This window comes from Heterodontus francisci, chromosome 6 (assembly GCF_036365525.1).
Source record: "Heterodontus francisci isolate sHetFra1 chromosome 6, sHetFra1.hap1, whole genome shotgun sequence".
Classification (NCBI taxonomy): Eukaryota; Metazoa; Chordata; class Chondrichthyes; order Heterodontiformes; family Heterodontidae; genus Heterodontus; species Heterodontus francisci.
Window position 1 is genome coordinate 80,697,059 of NC_090376.1, and position 19,139 is coordinate 80,716,197.

The following is a 19,139-nucleotide window of genomic DNA, read 5'->3' on the forward strand; positions in this document are numbered from 1 at the left end:
TTACTAGTCTAAACCTTTGACACAATGCTTGGAGTGTTCTTTCATTTCATGTTAACATTCTTCCCCAATAAAGACCACAAAAACAGATTCACTGCTCATTTCACTGCAGTTTGTGGGACCCTGCTATGTAAATTAGTTGCTCCGCTTGCCTACAAAACAATAGTTTCTACTTTTCAAATCTGAACAATTGGAGCTGACGCGCTATAGGTTGTTCTGAGGCGGAGAAGGCGCTACATAAATGCAAACCCCTCCTTATCGAACTTCTTGCACACCTCTGTCATTGCCCTGTCTATCCTCCTACCTCACCTTCTGCAACTTCCTTGTACCGCTGAGACTTTGGGCTTTATCTGGATTTGACCGGGAGTAACCTCCGCCAGCGCCGCTGACCTTTGCACCGCTCGTGTGGCGCTGGCGATTCCGTCATCACTATGGCTGCCTTCAGTAAGAGTATCCCGCACAACTGCTATGAGATTGGTCACACATGGAGCACCTCTTGCATCATGTCCACGGTCCATGTCACTGTTGGGGCTTTTGAAGAGTCCCTGAAAATTTATGCGCCTCTATACATCGTGAGTACGGCTGCACTCTGTAAGAGAGCGGGGCGCAGAGAGGCGGAAGGCCCAACTGGCAGCAGAGGGTTGGGGGAGGCCTGCTGGATCCAAAAGGAAACAGATTCCGGAGGTGGAAAAGGGCAGTGAGGCTTTTTTTTAAAACCTTCAGTAAGCGACTTGCATACTTTAACAAACTCTCCCAGCTCCTCACTGAATCGACAACACTAGCGGGACTGCCATTAAAAAAGTAGAAGGCGCTGAGTTCAAAATAACATTAAACGCGACAAAAAACTGTAAGGCATTACGTGATCAGGTAGTAGGAATAAAATTGTCTTAGGAGAGATGACCTTTAACTAGCACTGTACAATCTCATTAAATATTAGCCAACATAATCTTGTTCCCATATATAGTACTTTTTTTTGTTCCATGTTGCTGTTCATTCCTTTAAGTTTTAATCCAAAGCTGGCACTGGCAGGTGGAAAGAGGATATGTAACTGGATGTGTGTACTGTTTTATTGAAATATTATAGTATTGTGAATGTTATGTGTACAGTAAATATGTAATGATTTTGGACAATGGAAAATGAACTGTTGTAGTGTAATTGTTTATCTGTGGGCTGTTTTGTGTTGGCTGAAGCCTTTTTAATAACAAACAATTGCATTATTGCTTATTTCCAATATTTATTTTTTTTTAGAGATACAGCACTGAAACAGGCCCTTCAGCCCACCGCGTCTGTGCCGACCAACAACCACCCATTTATACTAATCCTACATTAATCCCATATTCCCGACCACATGCCCACCATTCTCCTACCACCTACCGACACTAGGGGCAATTTACAATGGCCAATTTACCTATCAACCTGAAAGTCTTTGGCTGTGGGAGGAAACCGGAGCACCCGGCGGAAACCCACGCAGTCACAGGGAGAACTTGCAAACTCCACACAGGCAGTACCCAGAACTGAACCTGGGTCGCTGGAGCTGTGAGGCTGCGATGCTAACCACTGCGCCACTGTGCCGCCCAAATATTGTAAGCAGACTTGTAATTAGTACAGGATTGTTTGGTCTTGGTACTCGCACAAAATGTCAACAGTCTTTTTTTTGTACATTTCAGTAATTAAACAGTGCTGTATGTATTTCACTCCACTTCTATTTTGAATGTTTCAGTATTCTAAGCTTAGTCACATGTAGTCTTAGTCTTTGGCCTCCTTATCTCGAGAGACAATGGATACGCGCCTGGAGGTGGTCAGTGGTGTGTGGAGCAGCACCTGGAGTGGCTATACAGGCCAATTCTAGAGTGACAGGCTCTTCCACAGGTGCTGCAGAAAAGTTTGTTTGTCGGGGCTGTTACACAGTTGGCTCTCCCCTTGCGCCTCTGTCTTTTTTCCTGCCAACTGCTAAGTCTCTTCGACTCGCCACACTTTAGCCCTGCCTTTATGGCTGCCCGCCAGCTCTGGCGAACGCTGGCAACTGACTCCCACGACCTGTGATCAATGTCACAGGATTTCATGTCGCGTTTGCAGACGTCTTTAAAGCAGAGACATGGACGGCCGGTGGGTCTGATACCAGTGGCGAGCTCGCTGTACAATGTGTCTTTGGGGATCCTGCCATCTTCCATGCGGCTCACATGGCCAAGCCATCTCAAGCGTCGCTGACTCAGTAGTGTGTATAAGCTGGGGATGTTGGCCGTCTCGAGGACTTCTGTGTTGGAGATACGGTCCTGCCACCTGATGCCAAGTATTCTCCGGAGGCAGCGAAGATGGAATGAATTGAGACGTCGCTCTTGGCTGACATACGTTGTCCAGGCCTCGCTGCCATAGAGCAAAGCAAAGTACTGAGGACACAGGCTTGATACACTCGGACTTTTGTGTTCTGTGTCAGTGCGCCATTTTCCAACACTCTCTTGGCCATTCTGGACATAGCAGTGGAAGCCTTTCCCATGCGCTTGTTGATTTCTGCATCGAGAGACAGGTTACTGGTGATAGTTGAGCCTAGGTAGGTGAACTCTTGAACCATTTCCAGAGCATGGTTGCCAATATTGATGGATGGAGCATTTCTGACGTCCTGCCCCGTGATGTTCGTTTTCTTGAGGCTGATGGTTAGGCCAAATTCATTGCAGGCAGTCGCAAACCTGTCGATGAGACTCTGCAGACTCTCTTCAGTGTGAGATGTTAAAGCAGCATCGTCAGCAAAGAGGAGTTCCCTGATGAGGACTTTCTGTACTTTGGACTTCGCTGTTAGATGGGAAAGGTTGAACAACCTGTCTCCTGATCTTGTGTGGAGGAAAATTTTGTGGAGGAAAAGTCACTTGTAGTAGTTCACTGTTATGACAGTGAAACAAGAAGAGGATCCTTTTGTTTGACCTTTAATGGAATAGTGCATTTTGAATCATTATTTAGTAATCAAGTGCACTGCCATTTATAGAACTCATCATTATTTTTCACCTGAAAATTTCCTCCTTGTATCAGATGCTTCAGTGTTAAATATTTTTCTAGGTACTTGTATTGGTTGTGCATTTTTTGTTTGTTTTCAGGATGTGGGTGTTGTTGACAAGGGTGCCATTTATTGCCCATCCATAATTGCCCTTAAAAAGGTGGTGGTGTCCCTTCTTGAACTACTGCAGCCTGTGTGGTGAAGATACTGTCCATTAGGTAGAGATTTCCAAAATTTTGACCCAATGATGATGGAAGGGCAGCAATATATTTCCATAGCAGGACCGTGAATGGCTTGCAGTGGAGTTTGGAAGTGTTAGTGTAGCCATGCACCTGTTGCCCTTGTTCTCGGGCTTGGGAGACACAGTCGATGAAGCTTTTGCAGGCTGCTGCAGTGCATCCTGTGGATAGTACACAGTGAAACCACAGAGTGCCAGTGATGGAAGAGGTGAGTGCTTAGGGTAGTGGATGAAGTATCAATCAAGTGGACTGCTTTGTCCTGGATAGTGTCAAGCTCCTTGACTGTTCCAGCTGCAACCACTCAGGCAAGTTGAGAGTATTACAGCACACTTCTGATTTGTGCCTTGTAGGTTGTGGAGAGGCTTTGGGGAATCAGGAGGTGATCCTTTACAGCACATCTGTTCTCTCGTTCCTCTAATTTCTTGACTATTGCTCAAGGCAGATGTCTGTCAAACAGTTAATGTGGAAACTCTGAGGCTTTGAATGACATTTGCTGGAAAGCATTACCTGGAGACCAGGTATCGGAACGTGTGCTCATATGTTCAGGCTTTTGTGTCCTTGATTGGGTATAGAGGCAAGCAGTTGCTGCTGATGTTTTATAGCTTCAACTGGTGGAATTACCAATCAGTTGGTACAGTATGAGTTCGTACTGTGGTAAGGCATGTTGACAGTGCACTTACAGAAGTTATCATGAGTTCTGTTAATTTGCTGCTGAGGAAGAACTTTGTGTAGCTGAAGGGCTCAGACTTTTAGTAAGTAGTTTTTTTTGGGTACAGATGGGGGAGGTGAACACAAGATGGGGTCAAATTGGGAATTAAATTAGAACTGTAGACTAGTACCTGTGCCAAGCAGATTCGCGACCATTCTGCAAGCCTGTATAATTGATGAAACTAGGAGAGTAGATCTGTCATAGGGATGGGAATCTACCCAGAGTTGAAAAGTTTAGAAGTGGGAAAGCGCACGGATATGGAGGGTTTTAATAGGAACTGGAATAGGCACGTTTAGCTCCATGAACTTGTTTGCCATTCAGTGAGATCATGGCTGGTTGTTAACCTAACTCCATGTAACCACTTTGCTGCATATCCCTTATTACATTTTGGAAAACAAAATTCCTTTTGCGATTAGCTGAGGAGGGGGTCACAAAGCTCCCCTCTTGTCGTCCTCCTGGTTTGACCACAACATGGTCTATTACTTTTTAAACAGTGGTTGTGCTTACCACTTCATTGAGTTTTTTTACCTTTTACCTTTGTTGTGATCATAAAGAGCCAATTAGACAGGTTTTCTTGAGTTTAAACAAGAAAGAGGTGAGTTTATTGTACTTGAAAAAAAAACTAAACCCGATCTAGATCAAGGGGCGGCACAGTGGCGCAGTGGTTAGCACTGCAGCCTCACAGCTCCAGCGACCCGGGTTCAATTCTGGGTACTGCCTGTGTGGAGTTTGCAAGTTCTCCTTGTGTCTGCGTGGGTTTCCTCCGGGTGCTCCGGTTTCCTCCCACAGCCAAAAGACTTGCAGGTTGATAGGTAAATTGGCCATTATAAATTGCCCCTAGTCTAGGTTGGTGGTAGGGGAATATAGGGACAGGTGAGGATGTGGTAGGAATATGGGATTAGTGTAGGATTAGTATAAATGGGTGGTTAATGGTCGGCACAGACTCGGTGGGCCGAAGGGCCTGTTTCAGTGCTGTATATCCAAATCTAGATAAAATACTAAAATTACACTACACATTCACTCACGTATGCACACGAGAATCTCACACACACAGAGTACAGAGTGATAAGAAATAATTTGGCTTAGATTAGAGTCCCGAATAAGTAAAAATTAATACACAGTCTGTGGGGTTGGGTGATTCCGTTGTCTTCCGGCTGAAGTTGTGATCCTGAAGTTCTGGGTTGATAGTTGTTCTCAGAGACAGTTGAGCAGAGGGTATCCTTCCTGGGGTCTTTGTCTTGGATCTCGCAGCCAGCATGAGGTCTTCTGGAGAGAGAGACACACACACAACCTTTCTGGCTTCTGTACAGCGAGTCTCTGGCTTGTCTGCTGTGTGTAACAAAACTCCCAGTTTTAGAGAGTCTGGGGAGATGGTCACATGGTTCTCTCAATCCCCTTTGTTTTTAATGAGGTCCAAAGTCTAAAGCCTGAAACCTCTCAGGTGGTATCATTGTATACTCCTGGAGGGATGTCTCCACTTATGAATGCCTCAAGAAAGCTTTGAATGTCTTTCTCATGAAAGAAGTCTCAGGTAGTTCAATCAATAGGGCATGCCCGCGTTTTGGGTAAAGGCGAATCAGACATGTGTCTCCACTTTGATGCCTTGGTGTGAAAGGTATTCAAATGCAAATGGAGGTGGCTATTTTTAGCTGTGGCAAAGTCTTTGTAAAAGTTGAGTGTAATATTCCAACTTTCCTTTTTAATGTGGGTTTCCAATCGATGAATTAAAAAATCCTCATTTGGCATAGCAGGTTTTCTTGACACCCCACCCCATGCAGTATGCAATGTGAGCATGGGAACATTTCATTACAAGTTTGTAGATAAAAAAGAACACACGCCATCATTATCAAACACTTACTTCTCAAACTCTCTCTGCCATAGCTAGGCTGTGGTTTAAATTTTTGGAGTTTTGTCAGCAATCTTCCTTTGGATGAGGTACCATTTAAAATTTTTTATTTCTTTTGGGTTATTTGTTGTCAAATGGGCTTAAAGTTTACCAGCATCAATTTGTAGTACTCTGGGAATGTTCATCTCAATAAACATGTGGTTGTTGGTGAAGCTTGGAGTATGCAAATTTCCATTACTGCTTCTGGCAAGTTCTCCTGTACGTAAAAGCAAAATACTGCGGATGCTGGAAATCTGAAATAAAAACAAGAAATGCTGGAATCACTCAGCAGGTCTGGCAGCATCTGTGGAAAGAGAAGCAGAGTTAACGTTTCGGGTCAGTGACCCTTCTTCGGAACTGACAAATATTAGAAAAGTCACAGATTATAAGCAAGTGAGGTGGGGGTGGGGCAAGAGATAACAAAGGAGAAGGTGTAGATTGGACCAGGCCACATAGCTGACCAAAAGGTCACGGAGCAAAGGCAAACAATATGTTAATGGTGTGTTGAAAGACAAAGCATTAGTACAGATTAGGTGTAAATACACTGAATATTGAACAGCAGCAAGTGCAAACCTGAAAAAAAACAGTGGGTAAGCAAACTGAACAAACTAAGATGAAATGAAATAAATGCAAAAGAAAGATTGTAAAAAATGTAAAAAAGAATGTAAAAACAAGGAAGAAAAAATAACTAAAAATGAAAGTAAAATGGGGGGCTGTCTTGCTCTGAAATTATTGAACTCAATGTTCAGTCCGGCAGGCTGTAGTGTGCCTAATCGGTAGATGAGATGCTGTTCCTCGAGCTTGCGTTGATGTTCACTGGAACACTGCAGCAATCCCAGGACAGAGATGTGAGCATGAGAGCAGGGGGGAGTGTTGAAATGGCAAGCAACCGGAAGCTCAGCGTCCTGCTTGTGGATTGAGCGGAGATGTTCCGCAAAGCGGTCACCCAGTCTGCGCTTGGTCTCCCCAATGTAGAGGAGACCACACTGTGAGCAGCGAATACAGTATACTACATTGAAAGAAGTACAAGTAAATCGCTGCTTCACCTGAAAGGAGTGTTTGGGGCCTGGGATAGTGAGGAGAGAGGAGGTAAATGGGCAGGTATTACACCTCCTGCGATTGCAGGGGAAGGTGCCCTGGGACGGGGACGAGGTGGTGGGGGTAATGGAGGAGTGGACCAGGGTGTCGCGGAGGGAACGATCCCTTCGGAATGCTGACAGGGGAAGGGAGGGGAAGATGCGACTGGTAGTGGCATCACGCTGGAGGTGGCGAAAATGGCGGAGGATGATCCTTTGGATATGGAGGCTGGTGGGATGAAAAGTGAGGACAAGGGGAACCCTGTCAAGGTTCTGGGAGGGAGGGGAAGGGGTGAGGGTAGAGGTGCGGGGAATGGGTCGGACACGGTTGAGGGCCTATCAACCACAGTGGGGGGAAATCCTCGGTTGAGGAAAAAGGTCATATCAGAAGCACCGTCATGGAAGGTAGCATCATCAGAGCAGATGCGTCGGAGACGGAGAAACTGGGAGAATGGAATGGAGTCCTTACAGGAGGTAGGGTGTGAAGAAGTGTAGTCGAGGTAGCTGTGGGAGTTTGCACTTGCTGCTGTTCAATATTCAGTGTATTTACACCTAATCTGTACTAATGCTTTGTCTTTCAACACACCATTAACATATTGTTTGCCTTTGCTCCGTGACCTTTTGGTCAGCTATGTGGCCTGGTCCAATCTACACCTTCTCCTTTGTTATCTCTTGCCCCACCCCCACCTCACTTGCTTATAATCTGTGACTTTTCTAATATTTGTCAGTTCCGAAGAAGGGTCACTGACCCGAAACGTTAACTCTGCTTCTCTTTCCACAGATGCTGCCAGACCTGCTGAGTGATTCCAGCATTTCTTGTTTTTATCTCTTGTATGTACAAGCTTTAACCCTTCAACTGCTGTTTCTGCAACACATGGCTTTAACCATTCAGGTTCCAGCACCTTGATAATTTTCTCTTTATAGTGCCAGTGGGTAAGAAATTGTTTTTTAGTCCCTGTGAGGTGTCTGGAATTTCCTCTGGGCCCTTGTACTTGCTGAGTTCTGAATTGAAATTGTTGGGTTTGGTTCGGTTTGGATTTGGGACTGATCATTAGGTTCTTCAGTGGGGAGATCCACACTAACTTCACTTTTAGTTTTCTGATGAGTTGCACAGGTGCTGTTTACTTTAGGGCATTTTCCCTTCTCTTTTCCCTTTGTTGTGGGGAGGGTTTTTTTTCCGATCTGCCCCATGTCCTCTGGGACATTACTGCTCTAATGTGTCTGTCCAGCTTTAACTACATTCCACTGCGGCACTTCGACTAGGTGAGGCATCTCCCTCACTTTTGGCCTGCCCTTTTGAGAACTTTCCTTGTCCCTGCAGATTTCTGTAAATGTTGTTAGCAGCCTTTGTAGGGTGTTCCTTTGTCCTGCATTTCAGTATGATATCGTGGTGTCCACTTGTTCTAATATTCTGGTGTTGGCTAACCGGACAGTAGGGGGTTTGATTTGGGAACCCTCCAGGCCCCCCTCTAACTTGTGCTCTGTCTTTTTTGTCGTCCTCGGTCCTAACTGCCTGACAGACCTGGGTTTCGTTGTCCCCATCCCGACTGTGATAATGTTTTAACATGTTTCTGTGGCACAGCCTTTGCTTTTTCCTTCAGTTTGGGGTGTCAATTAAATAATTTACCTGGCTAATCCTTTTTGTTACTGTGTATGGGCCACTGAACCGGGGTTTTCAGGGGTTTATCCCGAATTGGGAGTAGTACTAGCACGTGGTCTCCAGGCTGAAATGTTCTGCCCTTGGCATGTTTACCTGCCGGCCTTTTCATAGCTGTCTGGGAGGTTTATAGCTGCTCCTGAGCCACTGCACAGGCTTTCATGGGCTGCTCCCAGAACATGGAGATGTAGTCTAACATGAAAGACTCATCCCTGTGTCCCAAAAACCTCTCCTTGATTAGTTTAGAGGACCTCTCACCTCGTGTCCATAAACTAATTCAAAGGGACTAAAACCAGTGGACTCATTGGGCGAGTTCCTGGTGGCAAACAGGAGAAATCCCAGCCCTTTGTCCCAGTTGTGAGGGTATGCTTAGCAGTATGCCCTTATCATTGTCTTTAGGGTCTGGTGGTACTGTTCCAAAGCCCCTTGTGACTGTGGGTGGTACTTTAGCTGGGTTATGCTCAGATTATCCATGACTTTTTGAAAGATCCCAGACATGAAGTTTGTACCCTGATCCGACTGGATCTCAGCAGGCAGCCCATATTGGGTAAAAAATTGGGTTACCTTGGCAGAGATTGTTCTTGGGGGAATGGCCTCTGGGAATCGGGTAGCTACATCCATAATGGTGAGAAGATACTGGTAGCTTCCTTTTGTCCTACACAATCCACCAGAATGCTGCTGAGGGTTCCCCAAAAGTCGGTATGGGAATTAAAGGTGCAGGTTTTATTGCAGGTTGGGGCTTCCCCATAACCTGGCACATGTGACAAGTTTTACTGAACTCCACCACATCTTTGTGGAGTTTTAACCAGTCAAAATGCTGTCTTATGCAGGCTTGGGTCTTTCGTTTCCTGACTTGTCTAGCCATTGGAAGTTTGTGGCCTATTCTTACGATTGCCTTATGGTACCTCGGCAGCACCACTATCTGGTGAACCACTGTCCATTCTTCATCTGCAGATCTGTGAGGAGGTCGCCACTTCCTCATCACCTCATCCTTTAAGTAGTAGCACTCTAGGACTTCCTCTGCTTCGGCTTTGGTTTGGGCAGCCTAGGCTAACTTTTTTAGGACTTCCTCTGCTTCAGCTTTGGTTTGGGCAGCCTAGGCTAACTTTTTTTAATACTGGGTTGGCTTGCTGAGCCTTGACCATGGAAGACCTGTTTACCCCATTCTTTGGGTCCTCTAACTTCCCAAAGAAGGTTTCAGAAAACCAGACAGTAGGGTCATCTGTCTGCAGTGCCAGTTCAACAATCTCTGTTGGAGTTTGTTTGACCATGGGCTGAGCCACCATAGTCAGGGAAAATGCCAGGGACTTTCCTGCAACTGCTGTCTCCCTGACCTTTTTCGGTCTCTCTAACACCACTGGGGAGACAACCACCTTTTCCCCCACCAGAACATTACCCAGGAGCAGGTCAACCCCATCCACCGGTAGACTAGGGACAATCCCCACGGTTACCGGTTCGAAACAAAGTCGCACTCCAGGTGCACCCGGTATATAGGTATGGGTGTATACTTTCCTCCGATACCATTCATTAGCACGCTAGCATACAATACACTCTCTGCGGGAAAGGTCATACCTTTTTCAGCAGAAGGGATTGGGTGGTCCCTGTATCCCTAAGTATGATTATGGGTTTGCTTGCCTCGCGCGAGGGCTATGGGGTTACTTTTCCTTGGAACACAAAATCCTGGTAACTTTCAGAGATTTTGTTAGGTTTTGTCACACTCTCAGTGATAGATTTACTGGGTCTTGCTGCCACAGCCTGCTCTGCTGTACTTTCCATCAGGTCTGCACTGGTCTGGTGTGCCCTGATTAATCCTGCAGGTTTCGCCCCATAATTTTCAGCAGTCAACTTGAAGGTGACCTGCCTTGTTACAATGGAAAAACACAGGTTTTCGGGCATTGCTCCTGCTCTCAGAACCATCCTTTTTGGCTTGAGGAGGGCCCCTGTGTGTCCAGCTTTCCCTTCTCTCCCATAACTGTTCAGGCTCCTACTGCCACCTGTTATCCTTTTCGTGTTTGTGGGGGTGACTAGGGAAGGGTTTCACTTGGCAAGGGCTTGTGTGCAAAGCATTAACTCATCAGGCGGGATTGCTGCCTGCCTGGCTATTGGAACGTTTTGTTCCTCTATGTGGGTTTTAATGGGAAGGGTAAGTGAGTTTTTAAATTCCTCGAGAAGGATCACCGCTCTGAGGTTTTCATATGTGGGCTGTATCTTGTGTGTCCATATCCACGGTCAAAAGTAAGCTGCTTAACTCTTTCAAACTCGAGGTAAGTTTGTTCAGGCTGCTTTCAAAGTGTTCGGAATTTTTGGCAGTACACCTCCGGTACTAGCTCATATGCGCCCAGGATAGCATTTTTAGTCATCTCATAATCTGATGAGCTCTCATCTGGCAACAGTGAATAAACCTTATGAGCTTTTCCTGTTAGTTTGCTTTGCAATACTAACATTCAGCTCTTGGCTGGCTATTTCAGCTTTTTTGCAAGCTTTTCAAAAGTGATGAAAAATGCTTCCACATCCCCCTCATTGAACATTGGAATCAGCTGGGAGAACTTTAAGAGCTCAGCACCTGGTCCAGAGCTAGGTGTAGCTCCCTCACTAGACGGGAGGTGTATTGCTGGGTGTATTGGGTCTCCCCTAGTTAGTTCCAGCCGCCTTAACTCCCTTTCCTCCTCCTCCTTCTGGAAAGCTCTTTCTTTTTCCCTTTCCTGATGCACTCCTCTTTCTCTCTCTGGAAAGTTCTTTCTCCTTTTTCTTGGAATTCTAACTCTAGTCTCCTCTCTTATAGTTGTATCTTAGTTAACATTACCCTGTCTGTTTCTGACTCTAAACTTGTTTGAGTCCTCAGGTTCAAGTGCAAAATGGCTGGCTACAAGTTTTAGGATTTCAGGTTCCCTCATTTTTGGATGTAATCTCGAAATGCTAAGCTGCATTCCTCAACTCTTCAATAGATTGGCCATTTAACCTGTCCCAAGTTACTTCACTCTGGTGTAGCAAGGTACTGGCCTTGAATGTGGGCATGTTAGTACTCCAGCAGTGAAACCACAAGAAAACCTGTATTTAAGTTTTTAAAGAGATCAATTTGGTTTCCTACTTCCAATTTATCGTTTGTCTTTGGGTACGACCATCGATTGGAAACCCACATTAAACTTAAAAAAAAAAGTTGGAATATTACATTCAACTTTTGCAAAGACTTTTCCACAGCTAAAAATAGAAGCCACCATTTGCATTTCAACGCCTTTCACATTCCAAGGCATCAAAGTGGAGACGCATGTCTAATTAGCCTTTACCCAACATGTGGGCTTGCCCTATTGATTGACATTGCTTTCATTAGCAAGACATTCAAAGCCATCTCAAGACATTCATGAGTGGAGACATCCCTCCAGGATGTAAACAATGACAAGTTCCAGTAAATGGTCATTTGCTGATAAATGTTGGAGTTCCATTACATCTGAGCCCAGATCACACATGCAAACATCTAGCAAGGGTATTGGATCAGGAGCTTGCCTGAGTTATTTCTTCCCTCAGCTTGATGTTAAAGCCAATTATAGATCCCTCAACAGTGATTATTTTTGTTTATGAAGAAGATAGGTTTGAAATGTACTCATAATTGACGTTAAAAATTGATGTGATTTCCCTGGTATCACCCAACAGTTTATCTTAACTACAAATCTAAGATTCGTCTGATGGCTCATGGGGCAAGTAGTGAGATACTGAGCCATACAAAGCTCCCTATTTTGATCCTTGGCCTGAGGTGAATTAGCTGATCTTAGCTGGGTAATCGCAAGGGTTTAATGTAGCTTCTGTATCTCTGGCTGTGAAAGGTTAAAATCAGCTAAGGTACCTGTGCCTGACTGCTGAACATCCACTTTCTCTTGTGAGGTAGGTATAGGTTTGGGTTTGGCTGTGTTGTGTCGAATGTATAAATAGCCTGCTGACACTCATTGCTATGGCTCACATATAATGAAAATCTACTTAAATAGGGTAGCGGAGAACTCTCAGCATCCATGAAACCGTACACTAGTATGAATCATTCTAGTCAGGAGGGAAGGGAAATGAAAATTTGTGGCAGATTACACCAATTTCAAAATAGCATCAAGATTTAATGGTGCATAAAACAGCACTGGAAAATAGAGGTGCAGTAATAATTACAATTGGCGAAGAGACAACAATGAGAAATTCCAGGTAATACACAGTTAATCAGCAGAACACCAGAATTACAATTTAAACCAATAAACACGATGAACTGCAATGTGGAAGGTATTGGAATCCCAAATACTGTCTATTGATATACCTGCAGAAGAAGTTAGTGACACATAACAAACTTGCCACAATTCTGTACCTTGAATCGATAAAAGGAGAAACACTGAAGTGGAATACTTTCTAAGACTTGTAAGTGCAACAGCCAGCTACCACAGGAAAAAAAGAAATCAAGCACCAAAATTGTAATGATTGGATTGGGGAGTGGTCAGGCCAATCAATCACTTAAGAGATTCAATTCTTCAACTACTGTAGACAGTCTCATCAAGATGATATCAGTGTGACTCAACAAGATGTAGCCTAGAACAGTAGTATGTCAAAGTATGTTAGTGAAAACTGAATATGAACTCCATTTTCTCAAAATTATCGCTTTCCATGGTATTTGGAGCTAAATTCAGCCTGCGGGGTGTTGGGAAGAGGTAACATTTGATGCCACACAAGAGATGCCTCTCTAAACAGTGAACACAAGATATTAATCAAATGCTCCATAGTGGGATGAATGGAATCCTGAGATTTGATAGGGGAGACTCGAGGCTGGAAAGTGAATTTAAGTTGATCAGTTAAAGCAACTCCGATTATAAATTTAATGCTCGTGCAATAGCATTCGGTTTAGCTGGAACAGAAGATTAGGAAGAAGCTGCTGACTCCAAAAACCCTGTTACATATATCAAATTATATGCGAGTCACTGGACACTATAAAAACTGTGTTCAATTCTCAACCTCCTTGAATATAGTCATATCGTACATGGCATCCCACTATTTGTTGGCCCAAGGTGCTGTTTTTAGGTGGTGGGTGCTTCCTGACTGCATGGAAAGTTAGAACAGAACAGCAAAACTAACTTCTCTTCACAGTTCTAAAGTGATTCAATGTTGGAAGCAACTGAGTAGGTTGTACTATTGTGGCGGACAGAAAATTATTTGGCAGAAATGAATCTTAACGATCAATGTTTGGGAATACTGGATTGAGATGTAGGTTTGTTCATAGGGATTTTATATGTGATACATAATGTAGCGCTTGAGTTAATTCACATTAACCAACTCAATTAAAAGGATTCATTTAACTCTTGGATTATCCCAGTGAAATTAAGGGCTGAACAGGGCAGGTTTAGGTAATGAATTATCATTACTCCTATCCAGGATAAAATGGTTGCCATGCGCCGAATAATAACTTGGTTTTGGAATTAGTTGTTCTATACTTAACAAAGCATTGCTCAGTTTAGAATTACTGCTGCAGCCATACTTTGATTCAACTTTTTTGAGGATTATAGTATGTGCTTGTAATAGTTTATATAGCAAAGTCTTGCATAGCAATTGTGCCATTTCTGTTTGTTCACATTTTGGGCATTACCACACAGTTGAACTAGTATATATTGGAAATATTTTTGTCTTCAGGAATAGGCCTTGGAATATGTTTGTGGTGCTCTCCCTTCCAGGTTTACTTTTCTCTTCTGACTTCATCCAGCATTTTACAAGTACTTGTACTATACTTTAAATTGCCTCAACTGTTGAATTTCTCTTTCTGACCTGAAACGAGTGAAGAATAATTCTGGATGCATTTTTAATTCAAACTCAACTTCACTTCTGAATTGAAGCTACTAGTCTAGTTTTGAAAATCAAGGCATAAAGATCGCTTTGGATCAAGGTTAAAATATGTATTGCAGGCAGTCTTGTCCATTTATTCACTTTTCACCAAGTCTGTAACTTCATTAAAACAATCTGTCCTTTTTCAGCCAATGTTCTTTCCACCCAAGACAGGATTTACTCCCATTTGGCAACAAACAAACTTATTAGTGAGAGGCAGCATGGTTTTGTGAAGGGGAGGTCGTGTCTCACTAATTTGATTGAGTTTTTTGAGGAAGTGATGAAGATGATTGATGAAGGAAGGGCAGTGGATGTTATCTATATGGACTTCAGTAAAGCCTTTGACAAGGTCCCTCATGGCAGACTGGTACAAAAGGTGAAGTCACACGGGATCCGAGGTGAGCTGGCAAGATGGATACAGAACTGGCTCTGTCACAGAAGACAGAGGGTAGCAGTGGAAGGGTGCTTTTCTGAATGGAGGGCTGTGACTAGTGGTGTTCCGCAGGGATCAGTGCTGGGACCTTTGCTGCTTGTAGTATATATAAATGATTTGGAGGAAAATGTAGCTGGTCTGATTAGTAAGTTTGCGGACGACACAAAGGTTGGTGGAGATGCGGATAGTGATGAGGATTGTCAGAGGATACAGCAGGATTTTGATCGGTTGGAGACTTGGGCAGAGAAATGGCAGATGGAGTTTAATCTGGAAAAATGTGAGGTAATGCATTTTGGAAGGTCTAATGCAGGTGGGAAGTATACAGTAAATGGCAGAACCCTTAGGAGTATTGACAGGCAGAGAGATTTGGGCGTACAGGTCCACAGGTCACTGAAAGTGGCAACGCAGGTGGAATGGCAGAACCCTTAGGAGTATTGACAGGCAGAGAGATTTGGGCGTACAGGTCCACAGGTCACTGAAAGTGGCAACGCAGGTGGATAAGATAGTCAAGAAGGCATACTGCATGCTTGCCTTCATCGGTCGGGGCATAGAGTATAAAAATTAGCGAGTCATGTTGCAGCTGTACAGAACTTTAGTTAGGCCACACTTAGAATATTGCGTGCAATTCTGGTCGCCACACTACCAGAAGGACGTGGAGGCTTTGGAGAAATTTACCAGGATGTTGCCCGGTCTGGAGGGCATTAGCTGTGAGGAGAGGTTGGATAAACTCGGATTGTTTTCACTGGAACGACGGAGGTGGAGGGATGACATGATAGAGGTTTACAAAGTTATGAGTGGCATGGACAGAGTGGATAGTCAGAAGCTTTTTCCCAGGGTGGAAGAGTCAGTTACTAGGGGACATAGGTTTAAGGTGAGAGGGGCAAAGTTTAGAGGGGATGTGTGAGGCAAGTTCTTTACACAGAGGGTGGTGAGTGCCTGGAACTTGCTGCCAGGGGAGGTGGTGGAAGCAGGTACGATAGCGACATTTAAGAGGCATCTTGACAAATACATGAATAGGAAGGGAATAGAGGGATACGGTCCTCGGAAGTGCAGAAGGTTTTAGTTTAGGCAGGCATCAAGATCAGCGCAGGCTTGGAGGGCAGAATGGCCTGTTCCTGTGCTCTACTGTTCTTTGTTCAGCCCCCCCAAACACTTTCCCTGAAGGTGTTCACTCCTTCCTTGGGTAAGGTTCACATGGGCATCCTCCAGTATATTGTTGAAGTAGCGATTCTTCATTTGAGAGACAACTCAGTTAATGCTAATGGACTTTTTGATCATGAGGGGCATCAAATTCTGACCAGTTCTTGTTCTTTCACGACATCCATAAGCAGGCACCTCCTGCCGGTAGAAGTGAGTTAATGAGGAACGGAAGTGGGTGACCATACATTGTGGTAGGAAGAGGAGACAGTAAAGTGACTGAGAGTCCTGAATTGGGAGAGGTGTCCTGGATTTATAAGAAAATTCTAACAGTTTGGAGTAGGGCAAATGCAACTTGACATCATGGAGCAGGTGGTTGCCAAGAAGGATTGGGCAGGAGTGGGTGGGGGGAAACATTGTAGAAGAATGAAGTGCAGTAGTAATAGGGGATTTCATGGTCAGAGGAATAGACGAGACACTTCTTTTTTTAGCTGCAGCCAAGAGCCCCAACTAATATGTTGCTCTTAGATGTCAGGCTAATGATATAATGGAATAGTTACAACAGATTTTGAAGGAGGTTTGATTCTATGACACCCTATCATGACGTATGTTCTATATTAAAAACATTAGATTAACTGATTTAAAAAAAAATTGCGTCATTAATAAAGTGACAGTATTTTTGAATGAAGAGAATTAAGTCTCTTTTTAGAATGTCTTTCTTCCTTCACTTTAACTTAACTTGTAGCTTCTGGTCCAATGGAAGGATGAAAACCTTGTAGCTACATGTGCAATGTTTTAATAAAAGCAAAATACTGTAGATGCTGGAAATCTGAAATAAAAACAAGAAATGCTAGAAATACTCAGCAGGTCTGGCAGCATCTGTGCAGAGAGAAGCAGAGTTAATGTTTCAGGTCAGAGACCCCCCTTCAGAACTGACCAATATTAGAAATGTAAAAGGTTTTAAGCAAGTGAAGTGGGGGTGGGGCAAGAGGCAACAAAGGTGAAGGTGTTGATAGGACAGAGTCTCAGAGAATAACTGACCGGAAGGTCATGGAACAAAGGCGAACGGCATGTTAATGGTGTGCTGAAAGACAAAGCGTTAGTACAGAGAGGGTGTGAGTGACTGTAAAGTACAGAGCACTCCAAGCACAATCGTAAAAAACCACATTAAAAAAAAAACAGTGGGTAAGCACAGTGGAAACAAACTAAACCAACTGAAAAACCTAAAATAAAATAACCAAATAAAAAAGGAAAAAGAAAAAAAGTAAAAATAACTAAGCATAAAAAGGGGGCCCGTCATGCTCTGAAATTATTGAACTCAATGTTTAGTCTGGCAGGCTGTAGTGTGCCTAATCGGTAAATGAGGTACTGTTCCTCAAGCTTGCGTTGATGTTCACTGGAACACTGCAGCAATCCCAGGACAGAGATGTGAGCATGAGAGCAGGGGGGTGTGTTGAAATGGCCAGCAACCGGAAGTTTGGGGTCATGCTTATGGACTGAGGGGAGGTGTTCCGCAAAGCGGTCACCCAATCTTGTTTTAACCTCGGCTGAATTAGAAAAGAAGCATGGCATAGAAGTGATTCTATCTGAATGATCCTATGAATCCTTCAACGTTGCTAGATATTTAATTGTAATCATAGATGAGCTGGCAAAAACTTGGTTTAATATTTCCATCAAACAATGTGCTAATTTTCTTGCTTTGTCTGTGTCATTAATTGTACAAATCCCGATGCAACACTTGCAACCAAACATGTGGGTTTATGTATGAGTACTGCCAGTTAAGTCATTTTGTCTAACTCTCCAGTATTGTGTGGCTGTGGTTGCCTAAAGTGTAATCACATGGGTAGAAGTAGATGGGCTATTGTTTGTCCAGTGTTTTCCCACTGTAACTTAGCAAAAATACAGTTTTTGTTAATATATTTAATTTACAAAATACTTCTAACTGCGCGGAATTATAATGCATCCTTGTTTTATTTCTTCTGTATTTGCCTTGGACTAGCTTATTTCCTGGTTTAATTGCCACAACAACATCTCAGTAAAGATGGATTGTTGAAGCATATTGCTGACTTTGCTCCTTTGTTCACAAACTACTGTGCACCCTTTATTTTGGGAATGTTTGCCCGTGAATGAGTTTAACAGGAAAGTACCAGTTATATTGACATTAATCTATTTCATTTATGTTTAATCTGAAGTTTTTAAGAACATTATTTTTGTTACTGTTATGGATGAACCTGAAAGATGTTACTTACAATTTCATGAAGGCTAAACAATGTAGTAATAAAAAGAATCAGATATGACATCAGTGAATGCACCTTATTCTCAATTTCTGTCATGTTTTAAAAAAGAAATCATACCATGTTTGTTTTAGATTGCAGCAATTCTTCGAAGGCGGAAGTTAGACTACTACATTCACAAACTGCTTCCAGAGATCCTCCAGTCGACCTCGTTTCTTACTGCAAATGGTGGCTTCTACATAATGTTTTTCTGTATCCTCAGGTGAGGGGTTTACTAATCCACAGATGACATTGATTTTGCAGGATCTGTCATGAAGTTGTCACAAGCTTTATTCATGTGCTTTACAATACTTTGTTATGTCCAATCAGTTACAGGCAATTGCTGCATTAAAATGATAGTTTTACAAGTGGAGCCAAATAGTGCCTATTAAACTTGTTGGAAATGTGTTAAATGCACTTGTTTGTGCACTATGCTGCATGCTACTTAGTTAATGTGACCTACATTCTCTACCTCCATTGAAATAAGAAGCAATGTGTTTAAACGGAGCAAGTGAAATTTATTTTGATTTCAGTGGCTGTGTTTGCTGCTTGTGGTTGAGTGAGTGAGTGTAAAAGTACAAGTGGAGTGACTGACATTCAGACATTACCAGTACTTTGGATCATCTCAATTCTGTTGCAAGAACTCCCTCTGTTCTAAATTGTATCAAATGCCATGATACATTATAAGGGTGATGCCTTGATTTTTGTATGTTGGCCATTTAGCTAAAATTCTGACCCTGCACAGTAAATATGAATACCTATTACTGATTTTCGAAAGAAAAATGAGGTAAAGGAGAAATAAAACACTGGCTCAAATATTTCTGTACACTGGCTCAAATATTTCTGTACACTGGCTCAAATATTTCTGTACATGCACCAACAACTTGCATTTATATAGCACCATTTACATAG

General features: G+C 43.3%; 1 protein-coding gene across 2 annotated transcripts in view; it reads left to right on the forward strand.

Annotated features, from left to right (window-relative positions):
* The first annotated feature begins 391 nt into the window (after window positions 1-391).
* tmem135 (transmembrane protein 135) overlaps window positions 392-19,139 on the forward strand; it is a 568,932-nt gene continuing 550,184 nt past the window's right edge. For both annotated transcript variants that reach the window (XM_068033973.1, XM_068033974.1), the window contains exons 1-2: window positions 392-569; window positions 18,323-18,450. In XM_068033973.1, coding sequence (XP_067890074.1) covers window positions 429-569; window positions 18,323-18,450 — 269 coding nt within the window. In that variant the 5' untranslated portion in view covers window positions 392-428. The remainder of the gene's footprint in view (window positions 570-18,322; window positions 18,451-19,139) is intronic.